General features: G+C 33.4%; 3 protein-coding genes, 2 non-coding genes and 1 pseudogene across 5 annotated transcripts; 3 read left to right on the top strand and 3 right to left on the bottom strand.

Moving 5' to 3' along the window:
* The first annotated feature begins 941 nt into the window (after nt 1–941).
* On the top strand, nt 942–1023 carry TRNAS-CGA. The gene has a single exon. It is a non-coding gene; the product is annotated as a tRNA-Ser (tRNA).
* A 2011-nt stretch (nt 1024–3034) lies between these two features.
* LOC122045057 (dirigent protein 22-like) lies at nt 3035–3556 on the top strand. Its single transcript, XM_042605114.1, has one exon. The coding sequence runs from the start codon at nt 3035–3037 to the stop codon at nt 3554–3556; it is 522 nt and encodes a 173-aa protein (XP_042461048.1).
* Nucleotides 3557–12760: 9204 nt separating this feature from the next.
* On the top strand, nt 12761–13276 carry LOC122045066 (dirigent protein 22-like). Its single transcript, XM_042605125.1, has one exon. The coding sequence runs from the start codon at nt 12761–12763 to the stop codon at nt 13274–13276; it is 516 nt and encodes a 171-aa protein (XP_042461059.1).
* A 497-nt stretch (nt 13277–13773) lies between these two features.
* On the bottom strand, nt 13774–16968 carry LOC121991766. Its single transcript, XM_042545792.1, has 4 exons — nt 16893–16968; nt 16592–16809; nt 15865–15983; nt 13774–14008 (listed from the first exon to the last, which is right to left on the bottom strand). Exons 2-4 carry the CDS (start codon nt 16746–16748, stop codon nt 13997–13999), a joined length of 288 nt encoding a protein of 95 aa, XP_042401726.1. The 5' UTR covers nt 16749–16809; nt 16893–16968; the 3' UTR covers nt 13774–13996.
* On the bottom strand, nt 16872–16953 carry TRNAS-CGA. Its single transcript has one exon. It is a non-coding gene; the product is annotated as a tRNA-Ser (tRNA).
* Nucleotides 16969–18279: 1311 nt separating the features above from the next.
* Nucleotides 18280–18377, bottom strand: LOC121995242 (annotated as a pseudogene).
* Between the last annotated feature and the right edge of the window lie 6682 nt (nt 18378–25059).

Below are 25059 nucleotides of genomic sequence, written 5' to 3' on the forward strand. Positions count from 1 at the left end.
ACACAACTCGAGTCAAGTCAACTCGAGTCTGATCAACCAGGTCAACCTTGACCTAAGATTGCACCAACATGAGGTTCAATGAACGAATCAAGGAATCGATTTTGAGTTTATCTCTGTGCAAAGCTATTGTTCGTGCGACAAGTCTACTACTCATCTCCAAGCAAGTTGCTGCTTCACCCAAGAAGTACCAACCGAGCTTCGTACTACATCTAGTGTCGATATATTTTATTTAGGTTATCTTGTACTTAATTCAAGTAAGATAGTAGGTTGTTATTATCTTACTCATTTCATTGTACGAATTGCTTCTTTCTGAAGGTTTTCGGAAAGAAGGGTTTAGTGGATTGTCCAACAATGTGGTTAAAGATCGCGAGCCTTGGAGTAAGAGTTAACGTAGTCTCTGAATCCAAGTAATCGAAATTGTTCTTCGCTGCACTACTTTGATCTAAACATTGAAAAAGAAAAGAGTTTTTAAATTCTTAAACGCAACAACTGTATATGAACTATGAAAAAAATATCATGATTTTAAAATACATACATGATTTGGGGAGGGATCAATTACAACATACAATAAAATAGAATACATAATATTTATAGTGCGAAAAGTAATAGTAATAAAAATATAAGAAATGACAATCACAACGAGATGATACATTTAAGGTTCAATAAAAAAAAGTAAATAAATATTATTTTATTTTTCACCAGATATCCCACTCTATTAATGTTTTTTCACCCGATATGCCACTCTTGTCTCCATATTTGTAGTTGAATAGGATAGAATAGACATAATTTTTTAGATATAAAAATACTCTTTGTTGTCGTAATTAAAATTATATAAAAATTCGTAATGTTTTTAAAAATTAGATTTGCATAGAATGGAATAAAACCCAGATTTCAAAAAAATATCATCAATTAAAACAGACAATCCGAGTTAAAATTCAGTTGTCGATATGTCCGAGTGGTTAAGGAGACAGACTCGAAATCTGTTGGGCTCTGCCTGCGCAGGTTCGAATCCTGCTGTCGACGTAAAAAAAAGTTTTTTTTTGTCTCCGTACTCCTCCCTCGTCGATGCCTCCGCTGCCGTCCCCTTCGATTCCGCGCTATGATTTTCGAAGAAAATGTCGTATTGTTTTGTGTATTATTATAACCGAATTCTTTATCTGATTATTATTTTGGCACTGAAAAGTATGTACTTAATCTTAACTTAGATAATATAAAATGGTCTTTAACGAAATTTATTCTTTTGATAAAGTCAATCCTTGAATCGATTGACGACTATTATTCCTATCAAGAATCACGATCATTTCGCAGCAACGATTTTTTTTTTTACAGTTTTCTCATCGATTTGTGGAGGATTGGAGCAACGATGCTGTTGTCATTCAAAACTTATTTCTATGCACTTTCAACTAATACAATATATATTAATAATTTATATTTAAAATCTATTGAATCTATTATTATGAGAAATTAATTATATTTAACGGTAAGAGCATGTGAGCATGGGACATTATAACAACATATCTCTTTTATTCATATTTCTTTTAATATTAACATTCATTATTTACGTGCCTCACAGTTTACTAAATTATCGTAAAATTATATCATATTCAATATATATGTTTTAAAGTATTAAAATTATTATTATTATTATTATTTATAATAATCTTTTTTTTTAAAAATAATTTTACTATTTTTCAAAAAAAATATTAAATTTTTTAAATATATTTATTAAATAAAATAGATGTTTGTAGACCACTAAATTCATATTTAATTTTTAATTTTAAAATTTATATGTTTTTAATAAATAAAATTTAAAAAATAAAAAAATAATTACTTGAACGCATTCAAGTGAAGGGGTATTATAATACCCCTTTATAATATTGTTTAATACTAAGAGACGTTAGAACACCCTATTAATATATGTATTATGGATGTCCTAATATATATAATTATATAGGAATTAGTGGTTAAAAAGATTACGTCTGCTAATTCTTTTTATTATTATTATTTTAATAATCAATGTTTGCTTGATTGTTAAAACATTGCTGGATGTCGATCTCTTGTTAAATAATAATAATAATAAATCAACCCTACCAAATTCATGTTTGAATGGAAGACGAGAAAGAATATTTAAAGAGATCAAGATTCTTTTGTGCGCTGACTTTTTCTTGTTCTTTGCCTTTGAAACCATTAATTAATTATCATTTTAACAGTTCGATATGTAGTTATCTGGATTCTCTAGCTAGTTAATTGTACAATATATACCGTTAATTTTACATGGTCGCGAGGACTCGCTTATGGTCAAAGTCAGTCCCTCACTCGTTGGTTGACCATCCCAATCTCGCATGATGCACCATTACGTATGGTTCATGTCCACTTTTATCAGTCCCACGATAATTAAACATGCATGAACTAATATACTTTCATGCAGCAGCGTATCTTTTGATAAATACACTTGTTTTTTTTCAAAAAAAACAAAGTTCCTAATCTTTTTTAACAATATAAACCTTCTCTTTGTTTTTTTATCCCATCCCTTAAACTTAGAAACTTTCAAAGCATATGGATATCGTCATATTGACAGCCATTTTAATTATAAAATGTAAGTCAAGCGTATACTTTTCAGTGCTAAAATAATAATCATACAAAGTATATATACGCGATTAAAATAATACACAACGCAATACGACTTTTTCTTCGGATCAAATAATTACAATAATACGCAACCTCATTTTGAGTATTATGTTAATTACAAAGTTACAACGGCTCTTGGTCTTTTTGCTGATGGAGCAACTAATGACCTACGCGACCCGCTCTTGGCTAATTACGTGCTAATTAATTAATTAATTAATTGAGGTGATGCATGGCACATGCAGGCGCAGCTCCTCACCTTCACCTTCTATATAAACCCCTCACCACAACACAATTTAATTGCACCAATCAAATTAATACATACACAACACTAGCTACACTTAATTAATTGTATTGCGATCCCTTAATCCTCCCCATTAAATCTTAATTAGCTTCTCTGCCGATTGCAATGGCATCGTCCACGTTCTTCTTCTCCTTCTTCTCCTACTTTTTGCTTGTGTTAGCTGCAGCTGCATCTCCGGAGAACTACCTCCACCTGCGCTTCTTCCAGCACGAGAGAATCCTGGGCGTCGCCAACGCCACGGTGGTGCTGTCGGTGAACGCCGACAACTCCGGCCTGGCCACCGGCTTCGGGAACATCGTCGCCTACGACAACGCTCTCCGGGAGACGACCGACCTGAGGGCGCCCATCATCGGCCACTCACAAGGCCTTGGTATCGGCTCGGACAGGTCCGGCGCCACCGGGTTCACGGCGTTCAGCATGGTGTTCACCGGCGGCAGGTACAACGGCAGCTCGCTGGACATCCAAGGCATATTCATATCGCAGCCGTTGCTGGAGACGGTGTCGGAGCGGGCGATCGTCGGCGGCACGGGACGGTTCCGAGGGGCTCGAGGGTACCTTCTCAGCCAGGAAATCGTCTTGACGCCGGAAACACTCACCGGACAGCTCGACGCCTTCATTAAGTTTTAATTAATCATTTAATCTACTTTTACTATGGCGATTAATAGATAATTATATATATATAATCTAATATAATATAATCATATGCTGTGTGATGTACCTCAATAAATTGATGGTTATATATATGCCATCGATGTTCTACAATATTATTCAATCATCTATTATTCGATACTATACATGCAATGCAATTCATATATTTTGTCTTAAGAAATATATATTCTTCAAATAATAATAATAATAATAATTTAATTAATTATTTTTTCCGAAACTTGATCGATTACATTTTATTAATTGATTTTGAAGCTTTCGATTAAATGATTCTCCACTCTTTTTTTAGCAAGATTTACACCCTCATTAATTAGGTTTTGTTGCTTTAATTTAGAAAAAAATAATTAAGGAAGAATTAGTTTAATCATCCTTTTTTTTATAAAATTTTTTTAAACCCTATTTAGAACTTTGCTCGACAACTATCATTACCTTCATACACATGGAGACTTTCAAATTAAGAGGACAAATTACATGAAGTATAAAGAGCACAACATCATCATTACGAATACAAGCGTACGTGTACAGTATGTATGGGAGACAATAATTAATGTATTTAATGGAGTTATTAATGGTCGTTCAATCTGGATGGTTACCATCCAATAAATGAATTTACCTAGATAAAAATTAATTAAACTAGTTAAAAATTAATTTAATATTAGTAATAAAGATTAATTAGGTATTATTTTTAAAAAATTAAGTATGAAAATATGTGAGAAAGGATGTAATTAACTCATAAAATATGATATTACCCTAAAAATTATATATAATGAACATAAAAATTATAAAAAAATCCATTTTAACCCACTGGAATCTAGTCATTTAACACTATCTTTTTTGACTGTATATTATCATCCATATTACTAATTCAGTAAATCTTGCTGGCCAGAATTTGGCCAACTAGAAAATGAATTGCAATACATACAATTTTAAATTACAATTAATTATAAACACGAAAAGATATAATTTTACTTGAATACTTTTAATAATGATCTTAAAAAGTGTATTCTAGTTGGTCTGTATTTAAAGTGCGGAAGTAATTAATCGAGTAAATCAAAAGTCAAATGCAGTAGTTAAGAATATTGTGTATGTATTGATTAGTAAATTAGGACTGAAATGTTTGCTTAAGTTAAAAAATCATGACTCAGGCTTCTTGTTAATTCATTATCTAATTAATAAAGTCAAACCTTTTTCTTGTTTGAATGGAACTGATGATGGAGAAGATTTTTATTTTAATATAACGCAGCAAATTATTTATAATACCTTGTTTACACCTTATTTTATTGTTGATCAATTAAATTAAAAAGAAATGTTCAAAGTCAATCCATATTAAAGCTCCAAAAGAATTCTATATTTTCTTGGATCTTGCTAGTTTTTCCAATACATAATTTTTCAAAAGTCATTTTAATCTGCATGGTTGAATGTTAAACTGCTGATCAGCCTTTTTCTTTGTGTGTCACTTGTATTTCTTATACATTACGCAATTCCAAGAAAATAAGCATATATTCTTCATAATAATAATTAATTAAAAAATGAAAAACATAATTTCTTATCCTCAAAGTTTTTCGAGTTTGACTGGTTTAATTTTCTTGTGCTTTGAGAAAGTCTTAATTATATTATATTCTTCACAATTCTGAGGGTTAAATATAAGCCATGTCTATCTTATTCAACATAGAAACAAAATAATCTTTAGCATGTGATATATAGTCTCCCCATAAAATTAAAGACACTAAAAATGAATGTTTTATGCTTACAATTAGTTATTGGGGGTAATAATGTATATAATTGAAACTGATAGCAAGATCTTTGAAACGATAATTTTGCGTCTTTGAAGAGAAATAAAGATCATACTAGTGAAATAAACAATTTTGTGTCTTGACAATTAGTATTTCAAATTTGCTACCCACTGAGAGAAAATCTTCACAATGAACCGTTAGTTACTGAGTCTTGAATTTTAAATATCTGATTTGTTATTGAAGGACTTAACCACGAAACTATGTCCATGAGGACATGATCAATAGTAAAGTATGGTCAATCAATTCAAAGATTGATTTTATTCTAAGAATATTTCAACACCCATTTTATAAAATTTAAGTCAAGAATATACTTTTCAGTGCGATAAAGTATATAATTATAGTAATATAAGACAATACGCACATGCTTCGGCATTCTATATTTCATCATCACGAATACAAGTATACGTGTACCGTATCGATGGACGATGGGTGGAAATAATTAATGTATTTAACGGACGCTTGGAAGAAGTATGTAAAACGAAAAATTTTGAATCGGCGTGGGTTTGAGATTTTTATTTGAAGAACGGTCGTAAAATTTGTAAATTATTATTTGTTCTTGGAGACGTGTGATTTGATAGATAGGAAAAAAATATTATTGGGAGATTTTTTAATAATGAAAAAATAGTAAATTTTTATATGTTTGATATGACATGTGGCACAGATAAAAAAAATGTTCATTTAAAATTCTAATGATTGTAATTCATAATTAACTAGTTGGCAATATATGGAGTTATTAATTATAATGATCAATTACGTAAAGGCATGCACTGTATCCAGTCTCACTGATGCATGCAGAGACCGGAAACGTAATTTAATGTCAAATTAACCACGTCATTTATTTAATTAGCTGTATTTAAAGTGCGGATTACGGCCACGGGGAGGTAATTAATCGAGTAAATCAAAAGTCAAATGTAGTAGTTAAGATTGCATAAATTGATTAGTTAATTAGGGTTGAAATGTTTGCTTAAGTTCTAACAAATCGTTATTCAGGCTTCATGTTTCATTATCTAAGTAAGAAAGTCAAACCCTTTCTTATTTGAATGACACTGACCACGGAGAAGATTTTTTTTTTTTAATATAATACAGAAAATTATTTATCTGTTTTTTTTTCTTGAATCCATTGATCAATTAAAAAGAAATATTCAAAGTCAATCAATATTAATGTTAGGATCAAAATATCCATAGATAATAATGTTATGATCAAATAATTCATAAATTTTTATAATAGTGTGATATTATCAATTTTAACCTAAATCCTATTAGATAAAATATCTTCTATCTTTTCTATATGTACTACAAGAAAATCATATATTAGTAATAAATTTATAGTGACTGTTTTAGCGACAGGTTATTTACTTCGTCACTATTAGTGACAGATAACTTATTCTCCATCTCTAATTATACAATAAAATTTAAAAAATAGTCGACCATTGATGCCATAATATTTAATTCTATCGCTAATAGCAACGGATTAAATATTAGCCATCGATAATAGCGATAGAGTAAATATTTCGTCGCTAAAATCAGGAAAATATAGAGTTTCCGGTCTGATCTCACATTCACGTGATCGATCTCCCCTCTCTCTCTCATCCTCCGGCGATCTTGTCTGAGGACCATCCGTGACATCTTCGACGAACTTCCACTCCGGTCTGTCCTCTCCGGCGCATCCTCTCCAGTGTTCCTTCGAATGTCCTCGGTGGTGGAGTCCAACGACCTCAGCTTCATGTTCAGTAGGCTCAACCTCGTCTCTGGCCTCCTCAGCTCTCTCTCCGGCGTTCCCGAGTCATTGGTGCTCTTCGATGTCCACGAGTACTCAATGTGCCCAAGCTCCTTCTCCTCTCCAGAATCCACTATGCCCAAGCTCTCCATCGTCTGCGAGCACTCCTTCAAGCGTCGTCTATCTACTCCTCTTTGTCATAATGTTATTCTCCTGAGGCAATTGGCATGCTCGTGGCCTTGCGTTGTGCTCGCGAGGCTAGTAGGCCTAGTTCCTCAATCTGTCTAGAGGCTAGTAAGATCAATGTATTTTTGATATTTTGTGTATGTTCTATGTATGTTTGGATTTTTAGATCAATATTGCTGTGCTAAGTTCTCAATTATTTTGATTGCCCAATTATAATTTTCCATTATCATACATGCTAATTGTTAAGTTTGATAATTAGACTAGTTAGAGATACAATTATTCATATTCAATTGCAATTAGTTTTATGAGACTTACAAAAGAGCTCATTCTTTTAAACCAATCATAGGTGAACCTCTTACAAGATACTAAGGTTTTCGATATTTACTTTAGAAAAACATGTTTATATAGTTTCATGAGACCTAAATGATTTAAATATAAGCATGCTTAGTTTGACATGGTTAACCATGTTGAAAATTTTATTATCATTAGAATATAATGTATATGAATAATGTTTGGATGTGCAATAGGTTAGACAATGCATTTATAGTCAAGAAATTTTTTACTGGGGTTGAAGAGTTTGTAAACTTTGCTAAGTCTCATCTAGAATGCTTAAATGGTGCCGAGTTAAAGTATCGATATAATCGGCGTAATGTAGAAATATAGCTTCCCATAACAAGGATATAGTGAAAATACATATATGCATGTATGAGTTTGTTCTAAATTATTACAACTAGTATTGTCATGGAGAGCCATATGTATTTGACCAAAATTGGGCCTTCTATTAGTCATCTTGCCCTATTGCTAAAGAGGAATCATCAAGACTCGTGAATGCAATGTAATTAATGGTTTACGACGTAATGAATGCATATGATTAATCGAATATAGAGGAAACACATATGCCTGAAGTTCAGAAAATGTATGATATATTAAAGACTAGTGAAAGAGAATTATAGGAACACATTTCTTCTGACCATTCTCAACTATCAACTACTGCAAAATTATTGAACATGAAGGTAGAACATCATTTCTTTGAACGATATTACGATGACATATGTCAATTGATGTCAGAGTTACTCCCTGCTGATAACTTCTACAATATAGATGGATGTAGCTGTTCATTTACCTTATGAGGCACAACTAGGTGGTCATGTGCAATACAAATGAATGTATCCATTTGAAAGGTTTTTGAGGAAATTAAAGACCAATATTTATAACAATACAATAATTGAGGGATCAATATATAATGCATATTTGGTTGAAGAAGCAACTTCCTTCTCCTATTATTATTCTACTGATAATGTGAAAACTAGAAATCGTAAATGTCCTCGAAATTTTGATAATAGTCAACTAGTTGATTCAGAGCTGCTTTCTATTTTTAAGTTTCCTAGTAAGGAAATGAGTGCAACTATTTCTAGACAATTAATGAACAAGAATATCATACTCTCAGAACATATATCCACTTGAATCGTGAAAAGGTCAAACCATATATAAGGTAATAGTTTAAGTATATAAACATACATAGCTTTCCATATATTTGATATGCTATCTAATATATTTTTAAATTACCTTCTTTAACAACTTATATGAAGTAACTAAGTCGCCTTAGACCAACTGAAGACACCTTCAATGGCACATAGTCGTTGCGTAGTCATTGAAAATTGGATAAAATTCTATCCATATGGAGGCATCCTGGAAGACATTTGAGGTGCCTCCAATGCCACATCATCAACGGTCACTTATAACCAGAATGCTATAAATATAAGGGTGTAAACGAATCGAATCGAGTCGAATATGAAGAAAAATATAAGGCTTGAATTTGACTCGAATTAGTTATATTCGAGTTCAAGCTCGATTTGAAGCTCAAAAAGTTTAAAATTTTTTATTTAGATTTCGCTCGAATCAAAGCTCGAGTTCGGGTTCAGCTAGAAAGATTCAAACATGTTCGTGAGTTATTCAAACTATTGTTCAAAAATAAGTACTCAAAAGACTTAAAATTTATTTATTTAATATATAATTATATTATATTAACAAAATATTGTTGTTAGGAAGACACCTTGAGAGATCAGCCTTTGTTGGAAGACTTGTTGGGAAAGACTTCTCTAGAAAGACTTCCCTTCTGGAAAGACTTCTCTATAAAGACTTCCTTTTTGTAAAGACTTTCTTTTTGGAAAGACTTCTTTTTTTGGATAAACTTATCTGGAAAGACTCAAAGAATATGTTAGGAGTGTTGGTACCTTAAGATAATTTTGATGTAATCAAATAAGTTAAGTTAAGTCCTGTTGTGTTTAACCTTGTATCTAAGTGTACAGGAACTTAGGTGCACAGGGCGTCGAGCAACAGACGCAGTTAGCGAGAAGGACGGCACGGGAGAGAGCCGACGGGCTCGGTGCATCTGAGGGACGAGGTGCTGCGGAAGAGTACGTGGGCGGGCGAGAAAGAGGCACGCGACATTTTCGAGGGACGAGAAGTCGGAGTAGAAACTTGCTCGAGAAGGCCGGAAGTTGGGTTCCGATGAACCATATTCCGGATGGTCGAAATCACTCAAGCGAGCGGAGCCGGAGCGGAAGACCCGGACCAAAGTAAATGGAGCCGAAGCTAGAGGTCCGGAGTGAAAGTCAACAAAATGTTGACTTTCACCCTTTGGGGCGCCCGGACTCCGGGCGCTCGGAACCAAAGTTTTATCAAGATCGACGTGGCTTTTGACCGGCGCGTCGGGGATATGGGTTTATCCCTCTCTAAGCACCTGGAATCCTTCCAAGCGCCCCGAGCATGGCTATATAATCAACCCTGCTCTCAGAAGCTAAAAACAAAAAAAATTATTCAGGCAATACTTGTACACACTTTTTTGTCTGTTTTAGCTTCGTTTTTTTGTGCTTCATTGCTGTAAAGAAGTTTCTCCACCTGAAGGAGAAATTAGCGCAATTTTATTCCTTGGATTAACAGCCTCTGCAGTTGTAATCAAGTAAAATTCTCTGTGTCTCTATTTTTTCAGTTTATTTCTTATTTTGTCTATGCAAGTATTTTATTCTAAGTTATAAGTCTACAAAAGGTTTGTTTGTTTAATTTGTGCAGGGACTATTTATCTCCCCTCTCCCCTGTCCACCAAGGGTTCTAATAAGGAGGACAACCGAGTTTGAGCTAGGTTCAGCCACTCTGACATTCAAGTCAAACCTTCGAGAAAAAATGGAGAAAAACGAAAGGCGAAAAGTAAGGGGAGTAGTAGAGAATATTAGAATTGCCTTGATGTTGTAACGAATTACCTTTAAATAGAGAATGAAATGATGACCTTGATTTCCAAAGGACATACTTTTTCCTTCGTGACCAAGAGACACACTCGTTGGTCATTAGCGCTTCAATAACCGCTGAGTCGAATCAATGTTCCTAATTCAAGGGGATCAAACTTAGATGTGACTCAGATCAGTGGCGTAGCCAGAATTTACAATTGGGGGGGGGGGGGGGCAAATTCAAGCTAACCATGGCACGCTGTTGAGGTCATGCCTGATCTCGCCACCTCGCTGCAAGGCCGTAGCCCAGGCAAAACCTTACAGCGAGGTCGCGGCCAAAGCGAGATCTCTCCTTGTGACGCCGCTGCCAAGCTATCGCTAAGAGAGGAGAGGGAAGGGGAGAAGATCGAGCATACCGATGGGACGATGCATACTAGTGCTAGAGATCGAAGAGGAGAGGAGAGGAACGTGCTAGAGATTGGAGAGGTGGTCGATCAGAGAGGAAGATTTTAGGGCGCTGGGAAGAAAAATTGAGAATAAAAATCTTAATTAGAAAATTAATTAATGATGGAAACTTAGTTTGTTGCTAAATTAGTGACCATAATTTATTTCGATTTCTAATTAGCGACGGAAATTAAATTTCATCGCTAATTGTGAGTTTTCTTGTAGTGAATTATATGATGAGTTGCAATAAATGATATGATTTAATTGATCAAATTTTTGAAGGCTCGCCAATGAAATTAATCATCTTCATATAACAAATCAAACAATGCTTGACTAGCAAACAAAAATATAAATATATGAAAAATTAACATTATATGTTTTTCCAACACTTAAATTCGTAATCGAAAGAAATAAAGCAAGAAAACTTTACCTTAATCAAAAAGCGTTTGCTGTTGAGTATCGGCGAAGCCACGATGACAACGCTGGCAGCAAACAATATCAATGCTAGTGATAGCGGCGTTCGGCGATAACAACATGGTCGACAACGATATCAATGTGCGGCGGAGGATTTTGAGGGTAAAATTAGGATTAGGGAAAGGGAAAGAATAAGAAGGGGATTATAAGAGGAAGACGACCACGGGAGTGAAAAAAAAGAAAAGGGATTAGAAGGAAGAAGAAAATACGGGAAGGGAGAGGGGAAAAAGTACAGGCAATGGGAGAGAAAAAAATATCGAGAGAAAGAAAAAAATTCGCTGAGAGAAGAAAAAAAAAGGTTTGGGTTCTCTTATTTGTTTTAATTGAACAATTTGTAAAAAAAATCTTGATATTTTTAGAATTTATAATTAAATTACTTTTAAATAATTTCACTGTATTAATTTTTTCTCTAAATTTTAGGGGGGGCGGCCGCACCCCCTTGGCCCTATGTAGCTACGCCCCTGACTCGGATGGATTTGACATGAGATCTTCTAGTAAGGGTCAACTTGATCAGAATTCAGTTTAACTAGACCCGAGTTTGGCTTGACTTTACTTGAGCTTATCTTGACCGAACCTAAACTTATCTTGACTTTGACTTCTAACTCAATTTTGATTTGAGCATGCCGCATTATAGTGATTATATTATCTCCACCGCATCAATTTGGATATATATAAAACTATGTAAATGCTATCGAAACTAAGTTCCTTAACTCCTATAATCTTTTGCTTAAACTTTTTTCTCGATGGTTGTTTCTCGAATTTTACTTTGAAAGGTGGAAGGATACGATCTTTATCCTTAATTGATAGGGATGGTCAAGATTCAAAGATTGACTTCATCCTAAGAATACTTCAACAACCATATTATAAAATCTAAGTCAAGCATATACTTTTCAGTGCCATATATAAAGTATACTATTATAATAATACACAACACAAAATGGCGTTTTCTTCGGCTATATATTTAATTTTAGTATGTATATGTATGTATATATTTGTTATAGTTATACCCAAGAAAAAAGGAAATAGACTACAAAGAAACGATGCTTGCAAGTTAAAACAGTGTGACCGGATCTTGGTCTTTGCGGATTAATTATAATGGAGCAGATAATTTCCTATGCGACCCACTCTTGCCTTTTAAGTTTTAATCACGTGCTAATCAATTGACGTCATGCATATATGGCACATGCATGCAGCTTCTCACGTCCTATATAAACCCATCACCTTAACACAATTTAATTGCACCACACTAGCTATAGTTAATTAATTGTATTGCGATCCCTTAATCCTCAGCCGTTAATCCTTAATTAGCGTACGTCTGCCAATTGCAATGGCATCGTCTACGTTCTTCTTCTTCTGCTACTTTTTGCTTGTGTTAGCTGCAGCCGCATCTGCGGAGAACTACCTCCACCTGCGCTTCTTCCAGCACGAGAGAATCTTGGGCACTCCCAACGCCACCGTGGTTCTGTCGGTCAACGCCGACAACTCCGGCTTAGCCACCGGCTTCGGGAACATCGTCGCCTACGACAACGCCCTCCGGGAGACGACCGACCTGAGGGCGCCCATCATCGGCCACTCACAAGGCCTCGGCATCGGCTCGGACAGGTCCGGCGCCTCCGGGTTCACGGTGTTCAGCATGGTGTTCACCGGCGGCAAGTACAACGGCAGCTCGCTGGACATCCAAGGCATATTCATATCGCAGCCGTTGCTGGAGACGGTGTCGGAGCGGGCGATCGTCGGTGGGACGGGACGCTTCCGAGGGGCTCGAGGGTACCTTCTCAGCAAGGAAATCGTCTTGACGCCGGAAACGCTCACCGGACAGCTCGACGCCTACATCAAGTTTTAATCATTATTTATCGTACCATAATTAATAGATAATAAACGTATTAAACTTATATTAATAGTTGCTATTCGCGTTATCTTATTCCCAGAATTAATATAATATGTACCGAAATAAATAGACGCATTCAGTACTTACGAATGCCTCTATGTGTGTGTAATACAGATTCCAAACATGAAAATAAATTAGTCAAGAGAAAGACTTTGCAGAACTATGCTAACTTTAGTCGACAGATTTTATTATTTTGATTTTTGAGGAACAAAAAAAAGAGAATATCCGTGTGTATATGAATAAAAAAATATACTTAAAATCTCGAGCAGCACAGTGGGATGGTTTGACTTTTTTCTTTTTTGGCCTGTTAGATCAAGAAATTCCAAAGATTGAATTAATGTCGTATTCTTAGGGAGAATTATCTTCCCCAAATGATGAATGCACCTCAAAACATTTCGATATTTCATGATAGGCTCGCTGAGGAATGTGCTTGTAAAGCGTCAATATGCAGATTAGATAATTCAAACGAGGCTTATCGCATTTTCTCCAGGTACCAAAGCAACGCTGCCACAAAAGCAGCAGGAAGCTTTAATCTGCAAAATGCAACAGTACAAGCCAATTTATGTCGAAGCATCCGTCAAGCACAGGTGCGACGGACATGATAATAAAGCTAGAAAAACAATTTATGTTGAAAAATTCCTTGAACAGAGAGATCCTCGCTCACTGGCTCGATCTTTACTTTTCAACCTGTCAGGAAAACAAGTATCAGAGAATTTGAACAGCAAATCCAAATAAAGCACAGTCATTGCACATTATGGGAGAACCAAACCAAATGGACTAGCATTGTATCAAGGATATCAAGAGAAAAGTTTCTTCATTCTAGTTTAGCAATCAAATCTTATTTGAAGTTCTTTGACTGACCCCGATCGTAATATTAGATGTCTACATCAAAAAAAAAAATAATCATGCTCTTATCTACATAACGGCAATTCTCAAAGAAGATAATCCACGATGTGAGATTCAGGTAATAAAAAGAAGATCATAACTTACCACCACAGACAAACTAAAAGAATCCATACTCAAAAAGGTAAATTAAATGGATACTTATCATCTCTAAAGTCAAAGCCTCGATCCTGAACATAGACATAGCATAGCCTAGAGTTAAAACTCAATGTCTCAGAGTTAACATATAATGAAATAAATTAAGTGCGACTAAAATAAGAAATGCACATAATCACAAATTTGACTTAAACAGCCATATTCAAATGTACATAACTTTGTTACTGACTAGATCAAATGAATGTACGACTACACTTTCATATGTGCATCAACTTGACAGATATTTTCTTGCTATCTCTAGCTACTATTTCCCATATGCAACATTTGACAGATGTTACAATTGATGAGATGGTCTGGATCACAGATTCATCTTAAGATTGACTTGTCCAAAATCAGGTGGAATCAACAGTGAGTCTGCCATAATTGAGCAAATCTCACCATCATTACCTGTTGTTGACAGCCTATAATCAATTCACACTTCACTTTATGTTGGGTTCAACACTGTTAAACAAAAAGTTTAATGGATGAAAATAGTGAACAAATTTATCAGCCCTCCCTCAAACCCTTAATCCTAGAGGGAAAAACAGGATGTTGTCTCAGGTCAAATAACAAATAATCTGTAAAGCCCATAGTCAACAAATTCAGTTCCCATTGTGTTCGACCATACAGTATGATAATTTACGAAACCTACTAGTGTGTTCTGCATTAGCTCCTTGCCCAGCTACTTCCACAATCCACAAGCAGAGAAGCTGCTGACTAATTATGTTCACTTAGTGCACATACAAGTGTTTCCATTAGAATACTACTGATACAGTTTTATTATTATTATTATTATATTTTTTAACTCAGTGACTGATTGTGTATGGATGAGTTCATGGAAAAATTGAAGGATCACATAAAATGGAGAATGATCAAGGCCAAGTCTTTCTGAGGCTGATTGAAGGAACAATCAACAAAAAAATAAGAGCGGATGAAACTAAACTGATTGATGATAATTTGCTACTTCATTCTACTTATATTGAGATATTGATGCATCTTGTAATTTGTTATTGGAAGTTGAAGTATCCTTAATTCCAGAGAATCTAGCACATGACATATTCTAAAATCAAGGACAGGGAGAAGAAAGTAAAACCATAGTTCCTAATCCAATCATATGTGCACAGTCCACCTCCTTGCAAACATTTTACTTGACATTGCAAGATTACTTCTAGCAGCGTCAATAATAGTAGTAAGCCCAGATGTAAATAATGGAGAGCTTTGTTAGGTTCTAAGAGCTATTCTAAGATAGTGTCAAAAATTCGAAGATGTAAAATTTAAGTCCAACAAACAAAGTAAAAGCAAAGAGTGTATATACAACAAAAGCCAAAAAAAAAAAACGTTTGCTGACTTTATTCAGCTATGTATCAGAAAACAACATCCTTATTAAGAGATATATTCAACAAAAGGAAACCAGGCAAACAGAGATATATGATTTCAGAAAAGGTGGGTAAACACAGGGATAAAAGTTAAAAATATCACTAGAGAAGGAAGAGATAGATGGAAACCTTATTAGCTGGCCATTTTGGCAAATAACCATTGAGAATGTAAGAGCATTCAGTGTATGCTGATCCAACTCCTGCACCAGCACCAAAAGCAACAGTTCCCCATCTTGTAGTTCGACTCCCTTATGCAGTAAGGAAAAATAGATAAAAACACAAACATCAGTATTATTAAATAACCAAAATGAATATACACACTGCATCTGGTTTCCTAGTTGACCTAACATTTTTCAATGTAGTATATCTAAGATTATGAAGCATAAAAGTGCTGGATGTTTCAACCAAAAAAGCTATTTTTCAAAATATTTTAGAATATCTTCATTTTGGAAAACTAAATCTTATCTTTGAAGAGATCTCTTCGGAGACATTCAACAAAAAATATCAAGTCAGCTGACCAGGACCAATAAGCCCTAAAACTAAGAATTTACTAGCATACAGGTTAATTGGATGCCATCAAGATTAGCACGAAGCAAATTTTTTATAAATTATTTTTACAATTAATTATTTAATTCTATATAGGCAATGGTACTGATGAAGTCGAAGTTCAATCCGCTCAAACCCTAATTTCTAATCAAATGGGTGCATTTCACAGATTTTTGGAGTAAGCGAGTGCCAATATAAACTATAAAGCTATTCCAAGTTAGAGATCTGAAGACACCGGAACATCCAAAAATTCAATCGAGTGATCGACTGAAGCATCTAAAAATAAATTCTAAAAAATATCAAGGCTCACTGAAGAAGAGGACGGCAGCAGAGGCACCAGCGAGGGAGGAGTAAAGGAGACGGCGGATAGAGAGGTCCAGGCATGCGTCCAACTTGGGGTCCAAATCGTAGCGCGGAATTTGTGGCGTAGCCTTATTGACGCCGCCATCAGTGGCATCTTCCGCCATGAGTACCAGAACAGGAAGAAAGGGAAGGGGGTTTACAGAAAGTATAAATCCGATCCAAAATCTTCAAAACAAGAAGGATACTTTTTAAAGCAAAAAAATTAGGGATAAAAGAGGAAAAATGTTCGTCGACAGCAGGATTCGAACCTGCGCAGGCAAAGCCCAACAGATTTCGAGTCTGTCTCCTTAACCACTCGGACATATCGACAGTTGTTAATGTTTTGAGATTATAATTTATAATTGTTAATAAATATATCTTTTCCATATTTTAAATGTGAGACTTTATTTACAACTTTACAATCCAACCATTTTGATTATTATTAATTTATTTTATATTGAAATCTAGACCCGTCAAATTTGGTTGGCTTAGTTAAATTGACTTATCTTATCCAACAATTTAAGTAAGTTGAGCTGAAATATTATTAATTCATTTTATGGTTGATCCAAGTGAGTCAAACCGTCTAGCATCGTGACTCGCACCGATTGACCTATGATGGATTTAAATTGATCTGTGGGTTGAGAAATTTTTTTTTGAAAACTTAAAACCTAAGTGAAAAACTTAACTTTAACTCGCCGAATTCACATGCAAATATAAAATTTTCAATTTTTCTATATATAAATATTTTTTTTTGGTGAGTGGACTGATCTACTTTAACTCACAACCCGTCTTAAGTTGTCTTGAGTTGGAGATTTTTCCATCAACTAGGATGGCGAGCAACCTTGCCATGCCCCTCCCATATAATAGATTTTTAACCGATTAACCCGCCACATCACGGATTAATTCATTTGACAACACTATTGAAATTTGACCATCTAAGAAAATGTAAAACAAATTCCATTAGTAGCACCTAATTTGAGCTTCAAACTACGTATTAGTTGCCTCCTGGACCATGATGCCGCGGCAGATGTGTTACCGTAGTTCTGAAATACTTATGGTTGAAATTTAGCTACGTCGTCGATGATGTCTCTGTTCCTTCAGCAAATATTTCCTGAAGGAATTAACGGCATGATCATCAGCTAGCTAGCTAGTTGCTATTAATTAGTAAATTTAATTAACCTACAGTGTAAAAATAAGAAATTGTAGCTGTGTTGCATATGCACCGCTTAACTATCTAATATAATTGTTACTTGTGTTGACTATGTGATTCAAGCATCATATCAATAAATATAAAATATGCACGATTTCAAAAATTAAATGATAGAAATTAAAGGATAAAATTCAAAATATATTTAAGGAAAGATTATCTAAGAGTATAGATATTTAGAGAAATACTTGACGACTTTAATATTACATATTATAAGATGATATTAAAATTGAAAATAATAGTCAATAGTATATTCTTATATCAAAGAGACACACCATCAAGTAAAATTTTAGCGGTGGAATAAAAAAGTACAGAAGAAACTAAAGAAAAAATTAAACATCCTATATATAAGGTATTACACACTTGTAAGAACGAGATTTTTTTTTTAAGAAAATGAACAATAGTAAAAAAAATAAAATTTTTTAGTACTTATATCAAAAATTAGATACAAAAGGAGAAAAGAATATTTACATAATACACTAGTCATTGTGTACACACATTGCACAGATACTACACTTGATCTTAGCTAAAAGGCCGAGAAAAGTATGTTGTCTAATGTCACCGACCCAAGGTATTAATAGAAACTTCTCTGCTCATGATGTTGTCAATTCTAAGATGTGGAACTAAAGAAAACCATGACAATGCATATTTTTTATACAAAAAATAACCAGATAAAATTACTAATAAGCCTTAAGATTATTTTTAATGTGAAAAGAAAAAAAAAAAGGATATTAACATAATTTTATTTTGGGCTTCACCAAAATTAGTGAGTAAGGGTCATATTCTTAATAAAATAGTAAGATAAAATAAGAGAGAGGAAAATAATAAATTTTATTAAAATAAGATGTATTAAAATGAATATAATATAATATAATACTATTAAATGATGAGAAAATAACTTAGCAATGGAAAAGATATTTTCGTCAACTTTTTAATAAAGCTTTAGGTAATTAACTAGACTTAGGCAATTTTAAGTAGTTAAATTGAGTATAAAATTTAAAATTTTATCATAAAATTCAAAATTTTATCATAAAATTCAAACTTCAAAAATATAATAAATTTTAAATGGGATATAAAATAGAAAATTAGTTAGACCAAATGATATTTCGATAGACGTATAGAAGTGACTAGAGAAATAAAGTATTAAATGAGTTACAAATTATTCAATCTATATTGAAAATGGGAAAAAAAAAAGTCTAATCCATGGAGGTATGTACTCTAATTTCCTTATATAAGAACAAAAAAGATATACAAAATTGTGTAAAATATAAGATCAGGGGTGGATCTACATTCGGACATGAGGGGGCCACAATCCCCTAAATTTTTTTAAATTTTATTAGTATATATATTATTTTAGCCTATTTTAAAACATATGTATAGCTGGTGCAATGGTAATTTTTATTTTTATTTTAACACACCTCTTGAGTTCGAATCTTTGTAGCACTGAATTTAAGTCTTTTTTCTCCTTTATTTTTCACATTTCAACTAAATATACATTATACATTTTGAAAGTTTGGAGAGGTAATTATTATATAATACATTTAATAATTATTTTAGTCACTTGGTATACGGCTCCTCAAATTTAAAATCCTAGATCCGTCCCTGTATAAGGTTATTAAACTAATAGGTCATATAGTGAAATTTTGAAAATGAGTAAAAAAAAAAAAACTAAAGAAGGAGAGTATATTGATTGAAAATTAATTTAAATTTATACATGGAAGGTTGATAATAAAAACTATACATTTTTTTAGATAATTAATTGAAAAGTATTAGAAGTAAGATTTATACATAATATTTGTCGACTTAGAAAATGTTTATGATGCAATTCCAGAGGAAATTATATAAAGAATTCTAAAAAAGAGAAATGTTAACATAACTTATATTAAACTAATTAAATATATATACGAGGACATATAATGACAAGAGTGAAGTTTTCAACCGAATTAACCAAATTATTTTTCATAAAGATAGAATTATATTAAAGATCAACTCTAAGTCATTATTTTTTTTTATAGTAATCATAGACTAAATTATTGGATACATCCAAAAATAAAGTACCATAGTGCATGATTGTTTAGATGATATTGTTTTGATAGATGAAATATATGAATGAGTAAATATTAAACGTGAATTTTGACGGAAAATATTAGAAGTTTAGATTTTAGATTTAGTTGAGTAAAGATAAAATATATAAAATTTAATTTTATCAATATTAAACATAGACATTTATTAAGATAGAAGATAAATGAGTTATCTATAATTGAGAGCTATAATTATTTATAATCATTTTTAAAAAGTATAAAGAGATTGAGAGAGATGTCATGTATAAATAGAAATAGGATAGTTGAAATTGAAGATAACATTAAGTGTTCTTTATAATCATAAAAGTACCTGTTAGATGTTGAGGAGACGAAGGAGCTCCTCTTCCCCTTCATCTCCCTCATTGATGCAAACGTCAAGGAGACAAAGGGGTGCCCCTGCACCTTCGTCTTCCTCAATCATCTTATTTATGGGCGTCCAAGTCAAGGAGATCTATAGAGAAAACGAGAGGGATTTGATGGTGGGTAAAGGAGCAAAGTAAAACATATTGTCAGGATTTGGTTTGTGATCTTGCGAAGAACTTTTTGATCTGTGATCGCTTTTCCGACAAGCAAGAAGAACTTGTTGAGATTTGGCTCGTCGTCTACAAGACCACCATTAAGACCTTCTTTAATTTGAACAATCAATTAACTTGGAATCTTGTTTTTGATATGCGCTCAGATACTATGATACTCGGGGCAATGCTAATAATTTTTGAGTCCAAGAATATCTATATCAATTCTCTATAATATCTCTAAAATTTGTTATAAATCATCCTCTCTTATTCCAACTTCCCCAGAGTCCTCGGTAGCACCGCCAAGGCAGCGACGAGTTCTCTGTCCCTGCGGGGATGGAGCAACAGAAGTATTGAGAATCCAAGATAAGGTCATGGTGAGACGAGCCGTTTATCATTACAATAGGTGTCAAGTGGAAGTTCAGTGATGTATGCAGCCGAGACATCCTAACGGACTGAGAGATTTGAACCTTGTTCCTACAGGACTTGATCAATTTGATCAAGCACTCCCTATCTATTTTCATAGTTCAACTGCTTGACAATATGAAAACAAAAAGCTCTGCCCACCCTTTCTATCTATCCAAGGGATGGAAGGCCATAGACCTTTAGTGTCCCTTTCAGTCAAGAATTGGGATCTCACAATCACTAGCCAATATGTTTTTCTCTGCCTTTCTTAGTTCATGGCTTGGTTCAATATATTCTAGTGTCCTAGGTGTAGGGGTGTAAACGAATCGAATCGAGCCGAATATGCTGAAAAATTTAAGGTTCGAATTCGGCTCGAAATAGGTATATTCGAGTTCGAGCTCGATTCGAAGCTCGAAGATTTTAAAATGTTTGGTTCGAGTTCGGTTCGAATTAGGGTTCGGGTTCGAATTCGGCTCGAAATATTCGAACATGTTCGCGAACTATTCGAATTATTACTCGAAAATAGGTTCGAAAGGCTCGAAATTTATTTATTTAATATATATTTAACTTATATTAATAAATATTAAGGCTCGTGAGCGGCTCGCGAGCGGCTCGAACAATATAATTTGGGTTCGAGTTCGGCTCGAGAAAAAGTTCGAACATGTTCGAGTTCGGCTCGAATTCGATAAATTCGAATACGAATCGAATATTTTTCGAGCCGGCTCGAAAAGCTCGCGAGCCGGCTCGATTCGTTTGCAGCCCTACCTAGGTGTACCAATCCATCCCTAGACAATCATTTTTCACTAGTTATCCTAAAATCTTTATTATCTTTATTTTTTTATTATTTTCTTCTATATCTTCCATTTTTTTTAATTATTTCCTCTCTCTCTCCATATATAATATCTACTTCCATTATCCAATCCATTCCTTTTATTTTTTTCTCTAATAAATTAAATAATATTTTAATATTTAGAAAATAATTTCATTCCTTAAATTTAGAGAAGTATTATTCAATTATCTAAATTTTAGAAAATAATTTTATTCTTTGAATTTAGAGAAGTATTATTAAATTATCTAAATTTAGGGAATGAATAGAGTATTTGATAAAAGATTTTTTTTATCTAAAATATAAAATTTAAGGTATATTTAGAAAAGTTGATATGGATGTTTTAAATTTAACTTTAAAAAATAACTAAATCATAAGTGTGTTTATGTTCTTTTAGGTGGTGTTTGGTTTAAGGGTTTGGGAATGAGAGAATGGATTCATTTTCAAACATCATGTTTTGTTGATAGGAATGAAATCAAAATTTTGGAATGAAACTCAAAAACTTGGGTATGGATGAAACTCACCCCCTCCCTTGAGTTTTGATGGAATAAGAATGTAAAATAAGTTTTGGACAAAAATACCCTTAGTATATTTGTTTAATTTTTCTTTCATTTCACACTCTCTCTCCTTATTCTCTCTCATCATATTTTCTCTCTCCTTATTCTATCATTATACTTTCTCTCTCAACATACTTTTTCTTTCCTCATGCTCTCTCACATCACACATTCTCTACCATTTTCTCTTTATATTCTCTTCCATCATACACTCTCTCTCCTCATTTTCTCTCTTCATTCTCTTCCATCACACTTTCTCTCTCATTACGCACTCTCTCCTCAATATTTCTTACCATTCTCTTCGTCCTCGGGGCCATGGTGTCGTGGTATGATATCCAGGTTGTCTCCCATGCACCCGCGGTTTGAACCCCAACTACGGCATATTTGTAGGAATTTTTCCTCCAAATGGGGGGCGTAATCAAAGGATGCTGGGCTTCTAGGCTGGCCGTCACGTGCGCTTCTCGATTTACCCTGGTGGCCAGTGGGAAACTTCCGTGGAACCGGACCGGTCACCCAGGCTCGACATTACCTAGCCTAGCTAATCATTTTTTTCTTACCATTCTCTCTTCATTCTCTCCCATCATACTCTCTCCTCATTTTCTCTAATCACACATTCTCTCTCTGCATACTTTATCTCTCATCATACTTTCTGTCTCCTCAATCTCTCATTTTCTCTCATCATAATTTCTCTCTCTTCATTTTTTCCTATCACTCTTTCTCTCTCAATCCACTCTTTCTCTCCTAATCCTTTCTCTCTCCTCATTATTTCATTTTCTATAATTATACTTTCTCTCTCAGCACACTTTCTCTCTCATCATACTTTTTCTCTTCTCAATCTCTCCTATCATGCATTCTCTTCTCATTTTCTTTTATCATACATTCCCGATCTCTTCATTTTTTTCCATCACACTTTCTCTCTCATCACTCTCTCTTATCAAATATTTCTCTCACATTCAACTTTCTCTCACATCTAATTTTTCTCTAAAGGTAAGAAATTTAGGTTCATTTTGATTAAAAATATTCAACTAATCAAATATTATTTTTAATAATGATACCAAACTCATACTCATTTCTATTTTATAATACTAACATATACATTCTCATTCTAATTTCTAGATTCTATGACTATGTTTTCAAGGCCTGCAATTATTTTTTTAATTTAAAATAAAGTACTCATTTATATTTCTTGGTTAATTTTAAATTATTTCTTCCAACTTTAATTTTTTTTTAAGACTCAGGTATGTGGACGGCATAGTTAATCTATGAATTCAACAAATAATTCAAAAAAATTTTACATACAGTTTTTGGTTATGTTGTAATTTTGTGAGGTATTTATTCAAATATTTAATAAATATATGAATCTATACCTCCCTTTAATAAAGATTTCTTACAATACAATATATTAATGTAATTCTTAGTATTATCATAAAATAATAAAAATAGAGCTGAATACTTGATGGTAATTAAATTTTTTTTTTTAAAAATAAAATAGAAAAATAATAAAAACTCCAACTAAAAGTAGAGCTGGATTAATTCGTGATGGGACGGGTCAGTCCGTGGTAGGTCAACCATTTGGTAGAGCAGGACAGGCTGATCCATCAACTTGCCGGGTTGGGAAAAAAATGATTTTTTTGGCGCAACTTTTTCATAAATGTGCAATTTTTTTATGACGAATCTAGATTTGTCACAAATTTAAGATGAAAATATGTTTTCATCGCAAAACTACGACGAAAAAAAGGGTTTTTTTGGCCACGACTTCTTGACAAATATATATATGCAATATTTTTGGCGACGAAAAATAATTCGTCGCCAATATGTGACGAAAATATATGTTTATCGTAAATTTCAGATTATGTAATTTGCGATGAATTAATTTTCGTTGTATATTTGCAACAAAATATGTGTAAAAAAATTAAAATTCGTACAAATCTTGCATTGAATTTTCATAATCTTCCTTGTAAAATTTAACAACGGCATATTGACGAGGAATTTTTTTATAGCAAATTTAGTTGCAAAATTTTTTGCTACGTCTTTTTATAAAAATTTATCCCAAAATTCGTCTAGAATCCTTTTTTATTATTATTATTATTATTATTATTTTTAAGTAGACAGCTTGAGAAGAAAGCGAGCTAAGGAAAAACTCTGACATTATTGTTCTTAGTTATGAGGAAGATTTCTATCGTCGCAACATCGCTATGAGATTTCTATATCACAACATTATTTGATCTCGGACCAGATCAGTAATAAAAATATAGACAAAATATGACATAGAAAATAATTTCGTGGGTTAAACCAATTGTGCAGCTACATTTATAGCTACTTGGGCAGTAGCTCAGGGGCCAATGGGAGCAAGAAGGCGATCTATATGGGAGGAAGGATAAAGAACGAGAGGTAAAGAGAAGGTTTGTTCGGGATGATGATCTCAGCTCGAAGAGAGGAGGTTAGATCAGATGACAGATGACGTTACGGTATCAACATTTAATTAGTGACGGATTTAGATAAAAAAAAAAATACTCAAATAAGGAAATTGGAGCTTAATTGTTGGATATTGGGGTCTAAATGGACCAATACGATTTTGAGGAGGAAAAATCGGAAGCCATCAATTGTTGAAAGTCGTAATTGACTTCAAAATTGAAATCTACGTTTCGCGTAGATAGATTTAGACTATTAATTTGCTCAAAACCGATTAAAGGTGAATGAGAAATTAATGTTCAAAGTCGGCCCAAAATAACGTTGGTTATTCATTAAGGAAATGCAAGGGAGAATAGTCCCACATCGAAAATTTCCGATGTGCATTCCTTACTTATTAATGATGTTGAGTTATTGGAGTTAACTCAGAAAAGTACCAGGT

Source organism: Zingiber officinale, chromosome 1B (assembly GCF_018446385.1).
Source record: "Zingiber officinale cultivar Zhangliang chromosome 1B, Zo_v1.1, whole genome shotgun sequence".
In the NCBI taxonomy this organism is placed as follows: domain Eukaryota; kingdom Viridiplantae; phylum Streptophyta; class Magnoliopsida; order Zingiberales; family Zingiberaceae; genus Zingiber; species Zingiber officinale.

Coding starts and splice junctions, on each gene's coding strand:
- LOC122045057 (XM_042605114.1), top strand. CDS start 3,035: ATGGCATCGTCCACGTTCTTCTTCTCCTTCTTCTCCTACTTTTTGCTT.
- LOC122045066 (XM_042605125.1), top strand. CDS start 12,761: ATGGCATCGTCTACGTTCTTCTTCTTCTGCTACTTTTTGCTTGTGTTA.
- LOC121991766 (XM_042545792.1), bottom strand. CDS start 16,748: ATGGCGGAAGATGCCACTGATGGCGGCGTCAATAAGGCTACGCCACAA. Junction 15,984..16,591: donor TGCTGCCGTCCTCTTCTTCA/GTGAGCCTTGAT, acceptor TTACTGCATAAG/GGAGTCGAACTACAAGATGG.